General features: G+C 42.9%; 1 protein-coding gene across 1 annotated transcript; it reads right to left on the bottom strand.

The window, feature by feature from the left end:
• Positions 1 to 960: 960 nt before the first annotated feature.
• LOC306982799 (uncharacterized protein) lies at positions 961 to 3,487 on the bottom strand (the record flags this gene model as incomplete). The annotated part of the gene is made up of 6 exons (XM_079583247.1): positions 961 to 1,204; positions 1,341 to 1,517; positions 1,668 to 1,732; positions 1,844 to 2,015; positions 2,129 to 2,263; positions 3,328 to 3,487. The coding sequence occupies 5 exons, from the start codon at positions 3,485 to 3,487 to the stop codon at positions 1,342 to 1,344; spliced, it is 708 nt and encodes a 235-aa protein (XP_079439373.1). The 3' UTR covers positions 961 to 1,204; position 1,341.
• Between the last annotated feature and the right edge of the window lie 14,663 nt (positions 3,488 to 18,150).

Here is an 18,150-nt window from a genome sequence, read left to right as displayed (position 1 = left end):
CAATCATTTTAACATTGAAAGACCTTTAACACCTAAATGTACTCACAAATGGTTTGACAAATAAAACAATCTTTGAATCGTGGTATGATAAATGATATGTGACACATCTGCACATTGAGGTATAACACACTGCTGATCCTGAGTTGGATGAATTGGTTGATTTTATAAAGTAGTACTTTATCTGTGACATTAGTCCTATCATCAACATGCTAGCCACATGAGTCGTAGTGTTGTCAAGTACATGCAGAAATACATGTTGTCATTAGTTCTAACAAAACAAAAAATATTAAAAAATCAATTAAAAGTTAATGTGCAGGCTTATGTGGGAGGGATGCATAAGCACCATTCTTCCTGGTGTATACATCGTGAGTTAGGAGCATTGTCTAGAAATAACTGGTACTTATATTAATTCTGCCCATAAACACCTAATGCACATAATGTGGCAAAAAAACAAAATGAATGATGAATTTATAGCTCATTAGCCACAATTCTCCCACCTGCTGGTGTAACATGTAAACTACAATTGCTAAATTATTTTACATTATATTCAGACATTTTTGGTCTTTCACAGACAAATCATAGACCCTGTGACTTATATTAATGATAATTTTTGTAATTCACACATTTTCTTTTTAGATATGACTTGTGAGAGTTAACAGTTAATAGGAAAAACTGGCTCCTGTGACATCATCACATTCTAGAACCTGCAAACAACCAATTCCTGACAAATGGCTTTGCCCCGACACTACATACACATTTATATGTATAATCTACACTTGTATACATTCTCCGGCGACAGTGGTGCAGAGAGTGGAGAAGGTCGTCTTGTGATCGGAGAATTGATTCGAACGCCGCAGGTGCACACTGTCGTTGTGTCCTTGGGCAAGACACTTCACCCTGCTTCCAGTATCTGCATACACTGGTGCATGAATGAGAGTTAATGGGTGACTGGTTCCTTGATGTAAAGCCCTTTGAGTGTCTAAAGCAGGTAGAAAGGTGCTATATAAATGTGACCATTTTACATTCAATATTTCTTTAGTGTCCTACAATGATACATTAATGAAATGTATAATGCAAATTGATCCTCACTATGATCATCAATTTATCATCAATATTCTGGTGGGCTCTCATGGAGGTATACCTGAGACTGAGGTCCATCCCGTCTTGCCCACACCTCTGGTTCATTGTTAGCCATGTCTCTTGGCTGACTCATGTCTGCTTTCTGAAAAGATTTGAGTTGTTATTGGCATGTAGGCATGTCAGAAGCAAACCTATAACAATGATCATCTTGCATAGTGTTTAGTTCTGGAAGGTCTTATTGTATATTATCTTCTGGTCACCTTATGTGCTCTTGAAAAACCGTGACCTGTGCCTGCTTACTGCCTCCTTTTTGTCTGGCCTCTCATACTGACCACAGAGTGGTTCCGGCACAGGTATATTGTCCGAGTGCTCTTGATATGGCGCCGCATCCTGAACCACGCACTCGAACAGCAGAGCCATCAGCTTGTCAATGTAGACTTGGGAAAAACATAATTATTATTACAATACTCATACATAACCGTCAAGCTTGTTTTCGGACATACATGTGGTGGATTTGGTCTTCAGAGCTCTCACAGTATAGTCACTGTGTTTGTACTTCGGATACACTATGGAGTATCTCAGCTCACCGGTAGAAGTTCTGGCATGTGTGCGTTGCGCGTTCTCATTGTAGTGCATAGCTGAAATTTGTAACCTAGAACAATCAAAACAAACAGAAGGCAGCACTGACATTATTACAGTTTCAAAGAAATATATAATGAGGAAATAAAAATGGATACTTTGAGAAGTTTTTGGTATTCATTACCTGGCCAACATTCCTTTAAAGGAAAAGCCCACACTTTTCGGCGAGAACCTAATGATCAGGCTGTGGAATGCCTCAATGTAGGACGTGTGGTACAGTGGGCTGATTTTCTCCACGTCCTTTAGAAACCGTGGAGCCAATAAAATGGCTGTGAGTCTTTCACATGCTGCTGTGCCTAAACAAAAATGATCATGACATCAATGGAAAATTTACTTGGTTTAGAAAGCCAATGAAAAATTTCCAATGCAACTTAAAATATTATTTAAAAAAAGCATAGTCTTTACATACTTGGCCTGAGCCACTGCCTTGCTCTTTCCCCAACCAGAGGCTCGTGTTGGCAGCATGGGAACAGGGCATTGTCATGGGCGTGAACATCCTGTATATGGTTGGCCACAGAAGTCCACTTAGCCACAGCTTCTTCTCCTGAGGAGGAAGTTGAAGCTGACCAATAAAGATGGTTGACTATGCTCTTCCTCCACGGCAGTGTTGTTTTCGTCAACGAAGACGATAACGATATCTTTTCATTGACGCCCCTTTTTTTAATGACGATAACGTAACGATGACGAGCTAAAATGAGCTCTTTGGGGACTAGAACATGACGAGACGTTTACGAGTTTACGTCAATGAGACGAGACGAGACAAAAATGGGAGAAGGTTTTTCGTCAGATCGTTCACAAACAGAGTGTGTGCGCGGAGTGAGAGAACACACGGTAAACGTGACCCGGAGCGGCGCCGCGCTGCTCATGATGCAGCGGCGCCTCTTTCTCTCTCTCTCTCTCTCTCTCTCTTTCTCTCTCTCTCTCTCTCTCTCTCTTTCTCTCTCTCTCTCTCTCCCTGTGGCGTGCGGTCACTGCTCGCGTACATCCTCCTCGGAGCGTCTGACATCCAGGTCACAGGGACTTTGTTGTTTCTCAGGACAGTTTTCAATACCGTGGCGTATGAACGCAGAAAGCACGTTGATGTAGCTACGTATGTGCAGACAGCGCTGTTGGTAAAAAATAAATAAATCTCGAAGCGACGATCAGAGGACGAGGAGAGCGGGCGCTTTTGGGAAAAGTACTATTCAGAGTCGGCCGACCACTTCTGCCAGTGGCTATCGTGGTGTCATCTGTTTGTCAAAAGCCAATAGAAGCTTTTATTTATCCCAATTTCCAAGACTTATCGAAATTAATTATCACTTCTTATAATGAAACCAACGAAAACTTGACAAAAACCTTTTTAATTTTCGTCTGACTAAAACGTGACTAAAACGATCACATTTTGAAGTGACTAAAATGTGACTAAACCTAAATGCATTTTCGTCCAAAGGACTAAAACTAAAACTAAAACTAAAAGGGCTGCCAAAAACAACACTGCTCCACGGGCCCACGTCCTGAGTGGTCTTTTTCCTCGCCAGCTCATCAATCTTCTTCCCAATTCCTATATATAAATGGATACACATAGTATTTTTTTTATTTTTTTATGTTAATTTTACACTCAATACATACCCTTTCCCATGTGCCAAGGGTCGAAATAGTGAGTGATGTCCTTTTTTTCCTCCCTTATAACCTTCTGCACTCCTGTGTGTCTGTCTGTCACAATGGCCTGTACTTTGACACCCCTCTCTTCCAGCATGGTCAGACTGCGTATAAATCCCTCCTTCTCCATCCTTACACTGTTTCCAACTTCATTGCTCTGAAAGAGAACAGAATGCTCTACAGAAATGTGCACAATGATCCCTATTTAAATGTCCAAATGTAATCATGATGGTGTTTTACCTGGACAAGTGGGATGTCAGTTACTCTGTTACTTTGCAGATTCATCATAGTGTAGCTACCATACTTTTATTCAAACATAAAAAGAATCTTCATTAATTAATAAATGATTTACCTGGAGAGTCAGCGCGCATATCCCCGCCCATTGTCAAAGCCCCACTAGCAGCTGCCTCCCTGATATGTTCATCCTGCTCAAGCTTCCACTGCCAGCTGACCGTTGGGATGAGGAGCTTGGCCTGATGCTTGTGAAAAGTTTGCTCCGACAGCCCTTGAATGTTGAAAGCCCTCAGGAACTATAAATTGTAAAGTAATATTACCAACTGAACAATATGGAAACATAGTCAATACAGATGAGAATTTGGCTCTACCTTGGAAATCTGAGCAAAACACAAGCCAGTGAAGAGGACAGCAGCACAAAGCTGAAGGTTTCCAGCTGGGATGTCCTTCACCATCGGCTGGCTGGACCAGTCGTTGAAGTACTCACAGGTTGGACAGTGCTGTTTCACCCGGAGGAGTGTGCCCAATGTGGCTGTGTCAACTGTACAACGATGAGTGCAGACAGGACATTTCTGGAAAAGTGCCAACAGTTGGTCCTCGTGAACGATGTACTTTTTGGCTTTGTGGGGAGGGACTTCAGTGGAAGCGCTATGTTGCAGAAAAAGGCAAATGTAACCATTGAAGACAATACAATCCAATTTGTTCCAACGTATATTTTTAAACATTACAAAAGCATTTATCCCCCCATAATTTGTACCTTGAACAGTTCAGAGAACTGTTGTTCAGATGGAAGCTGGGGTCAAACACAGACACGTCACACCTTTTCCTTTTCAGTGGTGTGGAGGCTGCCTGGGGACTTTCAGGAAGAGGGATTTCCATGAAGGTCTCGGTACCACATGAAACGCTGACGCTCCTCTGTGGAACCTGCACTTGCAAGCCTGTTTACAAGAATAAAGAAAAAAACATTTTTAATAGCACTAAGAAATAGTTACAGTAGAATCTAGCAACAAATCCAAAGCAAAATGAAAATCTTATACGATTCAAATAATGTATTATCCAGACAATGTTATAAAAGACAAATCACCTTTGCTCCGCCTGCTAGGCTTCACATTGGCCTGGACACATGCATGCCTGCTGATGATCGGATCAGTCTGACAGGCCATTTCTCTGGTTGCTTTAGGCTGAAAACATAAGCAATAATATTAGTAATAACACATAGTTTTAAGGGAGAAAAGTCTTTATTTGTATAGTGGTATAGAAAGACTAATTTCTGCAGTGTAGATTATTGCGTTTTATATCAGAGTAGTAAACAAAGTAGAAGATGTTCCCAGCAAAGGTTTGAAGCCTGTGCGCTAAGACATATGTCTATTGTAGGGCTTCAGCAACCCAAACCATGAGCAACATGCAGCTACCATGCACCCGGAAAAATAAAACTAATTCAACACTAGAATTACAGAAATAATCGCATGTGCTTTGTGCAACAAGAATACTGATGAGGCCAGGGACAATTTGCTGTATGGGGTCTTCCTAATGACAGTAATACTTGACTTGTACTTGAGTAACTATTATTTATAAAGAAAAAGCAGGCTGTCTGCTAAATATTATGGTACTTGACCTGAGGAGCATTGGGGTAATATTTTTCTATCTTTTAGGAACTAAATCTTGGACTTTTACTGCATTTACCCGTTTTTGGCTATGCTTTTGTGTTAGTTTCACACTGCAGTCAGCAGTGACTGCAAAAGACACAGGATAAGATACTAAACTTGACGTTATAGCTTTATTACTTTTAATATGTTGAAAGGTTAGCAACACAGCGCACTTCAGGAGATACCTTTAGCCTACTGTGACCACGGAGACTGTAGAGCTGAATGTTTTATTTTAATACCGTTGTTCAACACGCAGCTATGTGGACGTGATAAAAACAAACGCTAGTGACAGTCATGTCCTGGAGATCGCGTTAGCTTACGACATTATAAACTCAAGGCAAAAGTTAGCCCTCCACTAGCTAACAGAGTGAACAACAAAACCGAGAGCATGTAACATACTGCACTAAACTCAGCAATACAGCGGTGACCTGCTCCGCGGAGCCGCGCAGTTCCCTCGCGGGGCAGGGGGATGTTGAAGCCGGTCTGGAGGCGCAGTCAGCGCCCACAGCCCTGGGGCTGGATCAGGGCTGTTGTGGCGCTGAAATGGCCCCTTCGGTGCATTCAACATTCAAAGTCATTAGCGCTGTTGTGACCACGGCACCGGGTCGCCTACACAAAGCCCTCTACCCCACTCCAAATATGCTTTAGTATAGATATGCACGATTTACGTGGATGACCGTTTTCAGGATCAAAACGGCGTTTTCCGCCAAAAGGTGACAAGTCTGCAGCTCTTGACGTTATGTGTCTGACACTGCAGCTACAAAGATTGCTATTATAAGCGCCAAATCATCAATATTAGTTGTTTTGGTCATGACTTTGTTCACTCACCTCAGCTTGGCGCCCGAAAGCTCCGGGTTGGCGGGGCAGCAGTGTTGGTAGCTCCATCCTCAGTTGTGGAAGACCAAGGGTGGGGACAGCCTCGCTCTTCAAAAGGCGCTTCTTAGCAAAGCCAAGCTCAAACTCCATCAAGTTGGCGAAGGAATCACGCGTAAAATGTTCTTTGCAAACTCCAGCATAAGGCGGGAGTTCGCAGTTTTCCCCCAGGCCAATTGCGCGTAACCACTGGCGCCTAAAGTCTAAGTCCTGTGGAAAGTAATGTAACCCTACAGTACTATGACAGCCCACAACACTACACTTTCTCCCCATCCTGACAAACAAGACTACAACAAACACTACACGCTAATATTACACACAATAACACTAACTACAACTAATGCTAACACCTAGCCTATACTAAATGCACTCCGTTAATCTAAACTAACACACAATAACAAAATCAAACTAATCTAACCACGCTACGAAACTACCTGACTAAAGTAACTACACTAGAAACACTAAAGAACTAACTAAATACTATGCTAATATACTGCTAACCTGAAAATCGATGTAAAATGCTCGCTCGCTATTCCAACTCCAACTCGCTACGGGGGCGTGTGCGAGACTCGGCTGGTTTTATACCCCAAGCGCCAGAGCGACGGACGTCACACAGCACAAAGTGACGTCACACAGAGGCCAGAGCAAATGGAGAGACAGGGCACGAAATTCAAATAGCTCAACCGAAAATGGAGAGAGAGAGCCACACAGAAGTTTTTTGGCTCAAAAGGGAGATTTTATCTAATTTGCACTAAAATGTAAAAAAAATGACCAGGACGTGTAGAGAGCACTATAAGAAACATATTTATGCAGTTTATAAGCTAAGAAAAGTTGATTTGGTGCTTAGTTGTCCTTTAAGGTTAGGGCCAATGACTGGATTAGGCCATCTATCCCCCAACTCAACTTGGTTTAATGGAGAAATTAATAGAATAAACTGATAATATTAAATTAAATTAAATGTTAAATTGTTTTAAAAATCGGCCAAATTGCCTTAAAAATTGGGTTCAGCGCCCCCTGGTGTGTATTATCCTTTGATCTGAGTCACTCTTACGTCCATGTGTGTCCTTGATTAAGCCTTGCTCTGACTGAATGCTCACTGCTTGGTGAGCTTCTTACATACTGTGCGCCAAATCCCGCGTTGCTCTATCAAACTTGACCAAATTTGGATTTTAAAGGAGCTATATCATGGTATTTTAGCCATTCCAAAGTTAAGTACAGGCATTTATATGATATATTGTACTTCTACCACTATGGAGTACTCATTTTTTGGGGGCTAACCCTAACCCTACACTGGTGACTGGAGCGGGATGCTCAGAGTAAAACTAAAGCTATATACCTACAACACTCATCTTAACTTTTTCATTGCGTTATAGCTGCATTTTTTTTTTTTTTCTTTTTTTTTTTTTTAAAAGTCGGCTAAATTGCCTCAAAAATTGGGTTCAGCGCCCCCTGGTGTGTATTATACTTTGATCTGAGTCACTCTTAGGTCCATGTGTGTCCTTGATTAAGCCTTGCTCTGACTGAATGCTCACTGCTTGGTGAGCTTCTTACATACTGTGCGCCAAATCCCGCGTTGCTCTATCAAACTTGACCAAATTTGGATTTTAAAGGAGCTATATCATGGTATTTTAGCCATTCCAAAGTTAAGTACAGGCATTTATATGATATATTGTACTTCTACCACTATGGAGTACTCATTTTTTGGGGGCTAACCCTAACCCTACACTGGTGACTGGAGCGGGATGCTCAGAGTAAAACTAAAGCTATATACCTACAACACTCATCTTAACTTTTTCATTGCGTTATAGCTGCATTTTTTTTTTTTTTCTTTTTTTTTTTTTTAAAAGTCGGCTAAATTGCCTCAAAAATTGGGTTCAGCGCCCCCTGGTGTGTATTATACTTTGATCTGAGTCACTCTTAGGTCCATGTGTGTCCTTGATTAAGCCTTGCTCTGACTGAATGCTCCCTGCTTGGTGAGCTTCTTATATACTGTGCGCCAAATCCCGCGTTGCTCTATCAAACTTGACCAAATTTGGATTTTAAAGGATCTATATCATGGTATTTTAGCCATTCCAAAGTTAAGTACAGGCATTTATATGATATATTGTACCCGGAAGACACAACGCTTCGATTCAGTTAACTCCGCCCCCTCTCTCCGCACATACTTTACCGTAATATAAATAAACAACAATAAGTGAAGTTACTTCACGATGCAGTTATACAGAGTTGACATCTGCAACACAGCTTCATAAATGGCTAAAACACATGCTAATATGCTAACACACAAGCTAACCCGCGTTTGGATTGACTCACCGCTCTGGTCCATCGCTGTTTACATTATGGGACACGCGTTGGTTATAAAAGTTAATCCACTTTGATTCTGGCGAAGGTTCACCAAACATCCATCAGTGACAGTCACAGAGAAACACTATTTTGGCTGATAGTCGCTGAATCCCGGAGAAAAAAACAGCTGAGTGGCCTCTTCTTGAAAAAGGTTGAATAAACTCCGTAGCCAAACACGCTTCTTTTTCTCCGTGACATTATCGTTAGTTAAGAATAATGAACAGGTGTGTCCAGAATAAGTTATAACGAGCTCCATCTTCAGCTGCAGCGCAAACATGACTGATCTGTTCAGACCAGGGTTGCCAGGTCTGGGCAGCCAAACCAGCCCAAAAATATCTTAAAACCGCGGAAAACCCGCAGACATACGGCGCGGCTGGAATTTTCAATATTGTTTACTAGTTAACAGAGCCCATGTGCTCCTGCGATGATGAGAAACCGCCTCTATTTCCCCCTTATTGAAAAAGCAGCTTACAGAGCCGGGGGAGCCGATGCTGCGGAGGCTACGGAGGCAGCGCAGGGCCACAGAATGGGGCCTGTTTCTGAATGGTTTATATATATATATATATATTAGAGTGGAATAAAAAGTACGAACTGCTTGTTACAGGTCTTGAAAAGCTATCCTGTAGGGATCCGGATACCGAAATGCTAACCTGTCTGAATCGAACCTTTGACAAGAGTGGGCCATTATATAGCCTAACACATTCCCATACAATTTTAAAGTAACCCCTTATGTTGCGGTCCTTTGCATGACCTTTTTGTATTTGAATGTAATAAATGAACCCAGACCAAGATAAACTATATGTTGTGTTATTATATAGTTATAATATTGAAAACTCTGCCTCACCTGTGGTCACTGCACCTGTTTGTCCCCAAGGGAAAACGTGTGCTGCAAGGAGACCCCGAAGGTATTTTTGATAGAAATTATGTGCACAAAAGAAACATTAATTTAACACATCAACCCTACACTAAAGTCTTAGCCCTGATTTATTTATTTTAATTTTGCCTGTCAGGTTATGCGCAGATGTCAGCAGGTGGGTCATGCCACCTGCATAACCCAGCACCCCGGATTTGAGCCAGTGTCTCTAAATCCGTATGTTCTCCAAGCAGTGTATGCAACCTATGTGCAGCTGTTTGGAGACATGCCAGAGACCATGATCAACAGGTTAGTTTGAGTTAGAGTATGACAATGTGTGTATCATCTTTCTTACAGCTGTTACAGGCACCTGGCATACAGGAACTTTGTCCGGTGGTGCTGGGGTTATTTAGGGCAGCACATTCGTGTGGTCATCCCCTCCTGTGCGGTGACCAGGATCAGGCAGGAATTCCCAGAAGACGGGGAATATACTGGGTTCCTCCCGCCACTGGAATTTGTATAGTTGTATAGTTGTATTGTATTTTATTGTATATAGTTTTGCAGTTTTTGTTTTAAATATATGTGTTCTTAATCACCCCTCCTTGAACCGCCACCTTAACGTGGTGGAGGGGTTTGAGCACCCGAATGATCCTAGGAGCTCTGTTGTCGGGGGCTTCGTGCCCCTGGTAGGGTTTCCCAGGGCAAACAGGTCCTCGGTGACGGGTCAGACACAGAGCGGTTCAGAAGCCCCTTATGAGAGACCACCAGGCCCGGTTAGAACCATGAGGCCGTCCTCCCGTGGACCCACCACCTGCAGGAGAAGCCATAAGGGCTGGTGCAATGTGATTTGGGCAACTCCAACAGCTGCCCCCACGACCCGGCAACGGACAAGTGGAAGAAGATGGATGGATGTTCTTAATCAAATACAAATATCTGAAAAGACTTGCAGTTGTTAATTACTGGTCCATTAAAAAACATTTCTTGGTATCGATTTGAAATCATACTTTTATGCTTCACTTTTACAATCAATATCCATGCAGGCAGCTTTTTTACTACAGAGACAGCTTTGAGGTGCAAACAAGCATAAAGAAAAAAAGTTACATTTGATAACAAGTACTTATAACAGAAAAAAGTCCTTTATGTAAAATGAATAAAACATGTGCAAAGGAAACAAAGTTGACCTTGATTACATACAAATAAATAATTAAAAAAAACATTCCTTGACTGTCCAAAAGATAAACTTACAAATTACTGTGATAATGAAGGTTGACTGTGGCTGATAAAGTGACACTGATGAAGTATTTGTAAATACAGAACACACATTGGCCTGCACACTCTGCACACAATCAAAACTTGACACATCTGAATTACATGTTCATAATGGACTTCATGATCACACCCTATTGTTCTATATGTGGTTGGCTAATGGTCCATCTGAGGCGCCGCACACACCTCCCCTGCTCACTGAATGGTAATTATAATTGACTGGAATTTACGGATGGCTAAGGCCAGGCTAGCCCAAGACTAAATTTATTATTTTGATTGCAGCAAAACTACACCATTTGTCATATGCTCTCCTGTAGATACATGCAACAACAGATAATAGTTGCCTTTTCTGTTTTGCAAAAGCCTCAGGCAGGATTTTCACGAAGATAGCATGTGCAAAGGAATCCATCATCATACTAGTCTGTTACAGCACTTGGCTGACAACTTTTTTCCTTCTCAAACACTGTTGGTCCTTATTGCCATTGACCACGCCAGATAAATCTGAAAAAAAAAAATAATTAGCATTAACAATAATGTAATATTGTCATGCAAAATATAGAAGACAACACATCATTCCATTCTGGAAGGTCTTGTTACGCAGGACACTAATCGAGGTTTGCAATGTGTACTTGCCATGTTTGAGCTTTGGGAAACTCCCAGCAGTTGTCGTGTGTGACCATGTTGTGCTTCCGTTGCACTGCAGCATCACAATTTGGGCCTAAAGAAGACAAACACAAAATGTAGTATTATTCACAAGTAAAATGTACACATTACACAAAATATTTTTATAACTTTATCTACTCATTACCTGGCCAACATTAATTTGATGACGATGATTTTGAATGTCAGGCAGTGGGATGCCACAAGGGTTGTGTGGTACAGATGGCTGATTTTCTCAACATCCACAAAAAATGTATGAATATAAAAATTTAAATTCCAAAAGTGAAACATTGTTATCTGTATTTTAAAAACACACATTTAAAAATTCTCACATTTCTCACCTTACACAAATGGGCACAAAGTGGTACAGGCACAGGTACTTTGTCAGAGTAGTCCTGATAGGGACGGGCCTCCTCTATCATGCTATTGAAAAGTAGATCCATCAGCTCTTCAATGTAGTCTAAAACACAACATTTATTTAAATCAACATTTATCCTAATAATACTTATGTGTCATGCTAATTTAAATAAATATGACATACATGAAGTAGGGTTGGTCTTCATGGCTCTCACTGTGTAGTCTCCACGTTTGAATTTTGGATACACTATGACATACAGCAGCATATGTGACGATTTGCCTTTTTTAATCATAATTCAAGGCACCAACCTGCACCCTAAAATTTCACAAATAAACATTAACATGCAGTATCAGTATGTTCCAACTCGTCATTTCCTCCGTTCACCTTTTTTTGCCCAGCTCAGTTTTTTCCTATCCCTGGGACACCCAACACCCCAAGACAATAAAATATGTGTTTTAATACATGAGATATAAAATGAAATTACTGAAAAAATGAAACAATTACATGACTAAAATACACTTTGGTTAATGGTTAGCACTATAGCTTAGCACTATTCACCTTATTCTGGCCCGCCCACTTTTGCCACTTTTTCTTTGTCTCGGCACTTCCGTTGTACAGACACTTCTGGTCGAGCGCGAAGCCCGTTCATTTAACGGAGAACGAGGGAAAATATTCTTCCCTAAAATCTGATATTTAGTCGATTGATTTGTGCAAAATGTCCAATGTTCATTTGCATCAACAAGTCAACACTGCACCGTTGCTCTGCGCGGCCGAAAAACGGCTTTGTTTTCGTGTAGTGCATGCAGTCCCATGTTAACAGATAGGAGAAAAGGGGCTGGCACAATTAATGGCGGTGCCCATGCGAGCCCTCGGAATAAATAAGCTAGCTCTATAATCTACGTCATGTACTTGCCATACAAAATGACCAAATCCAAAATGTCTTAAAATCTGTATGCAGTACAGGTGCGTTGGTCACCTTATGTCTTCTTGAAGAATCTGGTCCTGTGCCTGCTCACAGCCTCCTGTTTGTCTGGCCTCTCATATTGTGCACAGAGTGGTTCAGGCACAGGGACTTTTTCTGAATGCTCCTGATACAGGAGAGGATCCTCCACCACACTGTCAAAGAGCAGTGCCATCAGCTTGTCAATATAGACTGTAAACAAAGAATACAACGTTTGTCCTCGCTGACTTATAAGCATTGAACTCATTTTGTAAATGTGACATACATGAGGTAGGTTTCGTCTTCAGGGCTCTCACAGTGTAGTCTCCGTGTTTGTACTTTGGGTACACAATAGCATACCTAATGCTGGGTTTACACATAGGCACGATGCGTTACGAATGGCATTTTTTCGTCATTCGTGACGTTCGTAACATGACTTAACGCGTCTTGATGGGATTCTTAACAGAACGCATCAGTTCGTGACATTCGTGATGTTCGTGGAGAAAGTTTTTGTCTGTCAAAAAATCTTCCACGAATGTCACGAATCACCCTCTGTTCGTGGAGTTCGCAGCGGAGCGTGTCCTTTCGTGATGAGTCGTGGCGCTTCGTAATTCAGCGTGAGAGCATTCGTACAGCATTCGTGGAGCAGAATCACTGTTTTCACGTACAAAATTGATGGAAACACACGCTACGCCGAAAAGTACATGTTCGTACCTGCAGCAGCAAAAGAAAAGTCACACAGACTCGGCCAGTCCGCGCTCCAGGCCCAGGACAGCAGCACCTGCCGCCGCCGCTCCTCAGGTGCTGAAGTTGTTCCGCCGGCTTTTCCTCCTCCTGCGGTCGTTCCTCCTGATGTTTAGGAGCCAGTCCCTGCCACCCCTATTGCCCCCCCGCTGGAGAACCCCACTGTTGTATATTTGTCACGATTTTCCCCGCGTTTGTGGGGAAAAAAGGGACAGTAAGAAGTGCGCCTTTCCCGCGGTCCCTGAATGCATCTCTCACGCTGCCTCCACTGACCAAAACAACAGCGCGTGGTTCCAGCAGCTACACCACAGATAAGTTAAGGCTTATTTACAACCTTAGACACGTAAAACAAGCGGCGATGGGCGCGGGGCAGGTGGAGACACGCGCCTGTGTTTGTGGATTATAAAGTTTTTCCAACTGGAGCTGATGACTGACCAGACGAGTGAGAATCATGGATAAAGAGGTTTAAGAGCAGCAAGTTCGACGGATCCTCAGAAGATCGAGTGCACAGTGAGTGTAGTGTTTTATGCTTATTCTGTGGAGTAAAGTCAGCCCAAATTGTGCGGCTGTTGCACTGACTTATCTGACATGAAGCGCGTGCGTTTGTTGATGCGTTTGCCCGTGTTACACATTGACAGGAGCGGGGTTGAACTGGTGTGACTGTCCCATAGACTGAAAAAACTATTGTTTTTCTTCAGTATATGGACAGGCCCACCGCTGAGCAGGTCTATTTGATTTTTGTTTAACCCGATTTTGCGAGAGCCCAACGAGTCAGGGGCGCACGGCGGAGCGAGACGTCTCTGCTCCGCCTCCAGCCCGGTGTGCGCGGCAGGAGATCTTGTCCACATTCGCCCAATTCTTGACAGATTTTTGACAGAACGCGACAATTCCCAATAACTCGCAGCAGCTCGCAGCAGAACGCAACAGCACGCAGCAGTGCGGGACGCATATTCGTGACCGTGCGTAATAATTCGTGCCATTAATCGTAACGCGCAGTAACAGGTCGCAACAGTTCGTGGCGGCGCGTGAAACCTCTGCCCCGAATCACTCACATTCGTGATCCTCGGCCACGAATGTGGATTCGTGGCATTCGTGACTTGTCGTCGTTATGTGTAAACGCAGCATAAGCACACCCTCTACTGTCGTTGCGTGAGACCTATTTGCATTCTCATTGTAATGCAATGCAGCAACTTGCAACCTGGGGAAAAAAGTATATTTACATATATACACACAGAACATATATTTTAATACTTTCTGTAGGTATTACCGAGCGAACATTCCTTTGAAGGAGAAGCCCACACTTTTTGGGGAGAATCTGATAATCAGACTGTGGAAAGCCTCAAGGGTTGATGTGTGGTACACCGGACTAATTTTTTCCACATCCTTGACAAAGCGTGGGGCCAATAGAATGTCTGAGAGTCTCTCACACGCTGCTGTACCTACAGAGTAAAGCATTTTAAAGAATGACATTTAGAATGGCAATGCTAGCCTGAAATCTAAAATACAATGGCCAAAGGGCCAGTATTGCTTGCTATACTTACTTGGTTTGAGCCACACTCTTGACCCTTCCCCAACCAGAGGCCCATGGAGGCACTGAGGGAACAGGGCATTATCATGGGTGTGGACATTCTGCATGTGGTTGGCATCAGAAGTCCACTTAGCGACAGCCTCTTGTCCCGAGGAGGACGTAGAAGCTGACCAATAGAGGTGGTTTACCAGGCTTTACCTCCACTGGCCAGCGTCCTGGGTGCTCTTTCTCTTTCCCAGCTCATCCACTTTCTTCCCAATTCCTAGGTATTAAAATATATTGTTACTAAATGCACAATAACCATAATATTATACAGCATTACCAAAATGCATACCCTTTCCCATGTGCCATGGGTCAAAGTAGTGACTGATTTCCTTTCTTTCCTCCCGTAAAAACTTTTGCACGCCGGTGTGTCGGTCCGTCACAATGGCCTCCACATTGACACCCCTCTCTTCCAGCATGGTCAGACTCCGCACAAAGCCCTCCTTCTCCATGCGCACGCTGTTTCCAACCTCATTGCTCTAATAAAAAAAATAAGAATAAAGAATTCTATCATAATGCACAGTTATCCCAAATTACATAGTTATGTTTTTATTGTAATGTTTTACCTGGACTAGCTGGATGTCAATGACTTTGTTACTCGTTAGATTCATCATGGTGTAACTGCCATACTTGGCTGAATGTCCTACATGAATACAAGTTATACATTAGCTGACTTTTATTAATACTTCTGATAAATGTTTATGAAATGTATTTACCAGGTGAATCTGCCCGCATGTCCCCACCCAGTGTAACAGAGCCGCTTTCAAGAGCCTCCCTGATGAGGTCATCCTGCTCCAGCTTCCACTGCCAGTTGACCGTAGGGATGAGGAACTTTGCCTGATGCCTATAGAAGCACTGCTCTGACAGGCCCTGAATATTGAAGGCCCCCAAGAACTATAAAATTAAAACATCTGTTATCAGCTGATAATATATGGAAAAATAATCCAAACAATTCAAATGTTTTTGTAGTACCTTTGAAATCTGGCTAAAGGATGAGCCGGTGAACAGCACAGCAGCACAGAGCTGTAGGTTTCCAGCTGGGATGTTGTCCACCATGGGCTGACTGGACCACTGACTGGTAAACTCACAGCGAGGACACTGTTGAGTGACCCGCAGCAGTGTGGTGACTGTGATGGTGTCCACAGCACAGCGACCAGTGCAGACAGGACATCGCCTGAACAGCTCCAGCAGTTGGTCCTCGTGAACAATATGTTCTTTGTCCTTGTGTGGAGGGACTTCAGTGGGAATGCTATATAAAAGAAAGGATATTTCATCCCTCAAAAAACCAGGACGCTGTATATATTTTTTCAATTAAAACTCTAGATTTCCTTTGTACCTTGAACAGTTCACAGTGCTGGCACTGTCATCGATGTGGAAGCTGGGGTCAGACGATGACACCTCACACCTTCTCCTTTTTAAAGGTGTAGAGGCTGCTCTGGGACTGTCAGGGAGAGGGATTTCCATCAGGTCCCCTGTCCCACAACCGACGCTTGTGTAAGCGGTCCGGGCTTGAGTAGCTGTACAAAACACAAACAAAATAAACATGTTTAAAATGGCAGTAATTACACAACTTGTGTCTAACTATAGAAAAAAAAACTAAAGTGGTGAGAGTACTGTATAAAGGATAAATAGATTTCACCTTTGCTTCGCCTGCTCGGCTTCACATTGGCCTGGACACTTGCATGCCATGTAATGACTGGATCAGTCTGGCAACCAATTTCTCTGCTCACTTTTGGCTGAAAACATAAAAATAAATAATATTTATAAAGCGCACACTCACGTGACATGCACATAGATTGTAAACTTGTATTGATGATTTATAGGAAAACAACCTTGGATATACTTTAGAATATGCCACCCTATAGCAGATAAACCAAATATTTGTATCAGGTTCATTCTGGCTACAGTCGGCTACTAAAAACTTCCAAATGGTTTGGCATTTTGAAAAGCTGCGTTCAAATAGGTGTAAACTTTGGTTCAGTTCAGAAAACTTGTCAACATGAACATAATAAGCAGAATTGATCCTACTTTGTGAACCTGTTCAACAACAATGGCAATAACAACTATACTGATTCTGAAACCACGTAAGAACAGCTCACATCTGTGACCACAATGACCACACGGTCCACCTGGAGTGGTCAGCCCTCTCCTCACTGACCACACGGTCCACCTGGAGAGGTCAGCCCTCTCCTCACTGACCACACGGTCCACCTGGAGTGGTCAGCCCTCTCCTCACTGACCACACGGTCCACCTGGAGTGGTCAGCCCTCTCCTCACTGACCGCAATCGAGCATCAAACGGGAGCATTCTAGCTATACGTTAGCTTAACATGCTAGCTTGTAGCTACTGTCAAAAGCTACAGTCATGTAAAACTTAGATTAGTTTGGTGCTCAGACTCGTGCACATTTGTGCACAGTGTTGGCGTAACTTTGCAGACTGATGCATTAGCAGGCTGCCCCGGGCAGCGAGTAGACGCGCTTATAACCAGTGGCTGCTTTTCTTCAGCCAAAGTGAGCGAGTGCGGGACACGTCGCCTGGAGCTGAGGCTGCAGAGTCTATTTACACGCCATATTTTTTCAACATATCTACACGACTCATGTGATCGGTATTATCAGAGGCCAAAACGGAGAATTTGTTTGAGACACTACAATAACGATCTATTCTGACGTGCACATCAATATTCTATATACTGTACATGACTCAATCTGTGAGCAAAGTAGCTTCTACTGACAGGAATGACCGGGACAGAGTGAACCAAGTGCCTCTTTTTACAGCAGCTACAATCATTGCAATTATTACCAAATCCAAAATGGGTAAATCAGCATTATTTTTCTCACTCACCTCACATTGGCGCCCGAAGTCGTCCTGTTGGCGGGGCAGCAGTGTCGGTGGGCTAAGGCTCAGTCGTGGAAGAGCAAGGGTGGGGACGGCCTCGCTCTTCAAACGGAGAAGACTAGCATAGCCCAGTTCAACCTCCATGAAGTTGGCGAAGGAATCGCGCGTAAAATGGTCTTTGCAAACTCCAGCCTGAGCAGGGAGTTCGCAGTTTTCCCCCAAGCCAATGGCGGGGGCGCGTCCACTGGCGCCTAATTTCTAAGTTCTGCGGAAACCTGTGCAAACCTACAGAACTGTGGCACCCCACTACGGTACACTTCCTCCCCATCCTAACACAGTACAATTAACAACTAACAATTAAATTATACACGATAGAACACTAAAAACAATACTAACAAACGCCCTAAGCTAAACTGAGCTAACTAATCTAACAATAAAAGCAACTAGTGACAACTACAACATTCAACAACT

This window comes from Gobius niger (genome assembly GCF_951799975.1).
Source record: "Gobius niger genome assembly, contig: SCAFFOLD_58, whole genome shotgun sequence".
Classification (NCBI taxonomy): Eukaryota; Metazoa; Chordata; class Actinopteri; order Gobiiformes; family Gobiidae; genus Gobius; species Gobius niger.
Note: the sequence above shows the minus strand (reverse complement) of the source record. Positions and strands in the feature narration are given on the sequence as shown.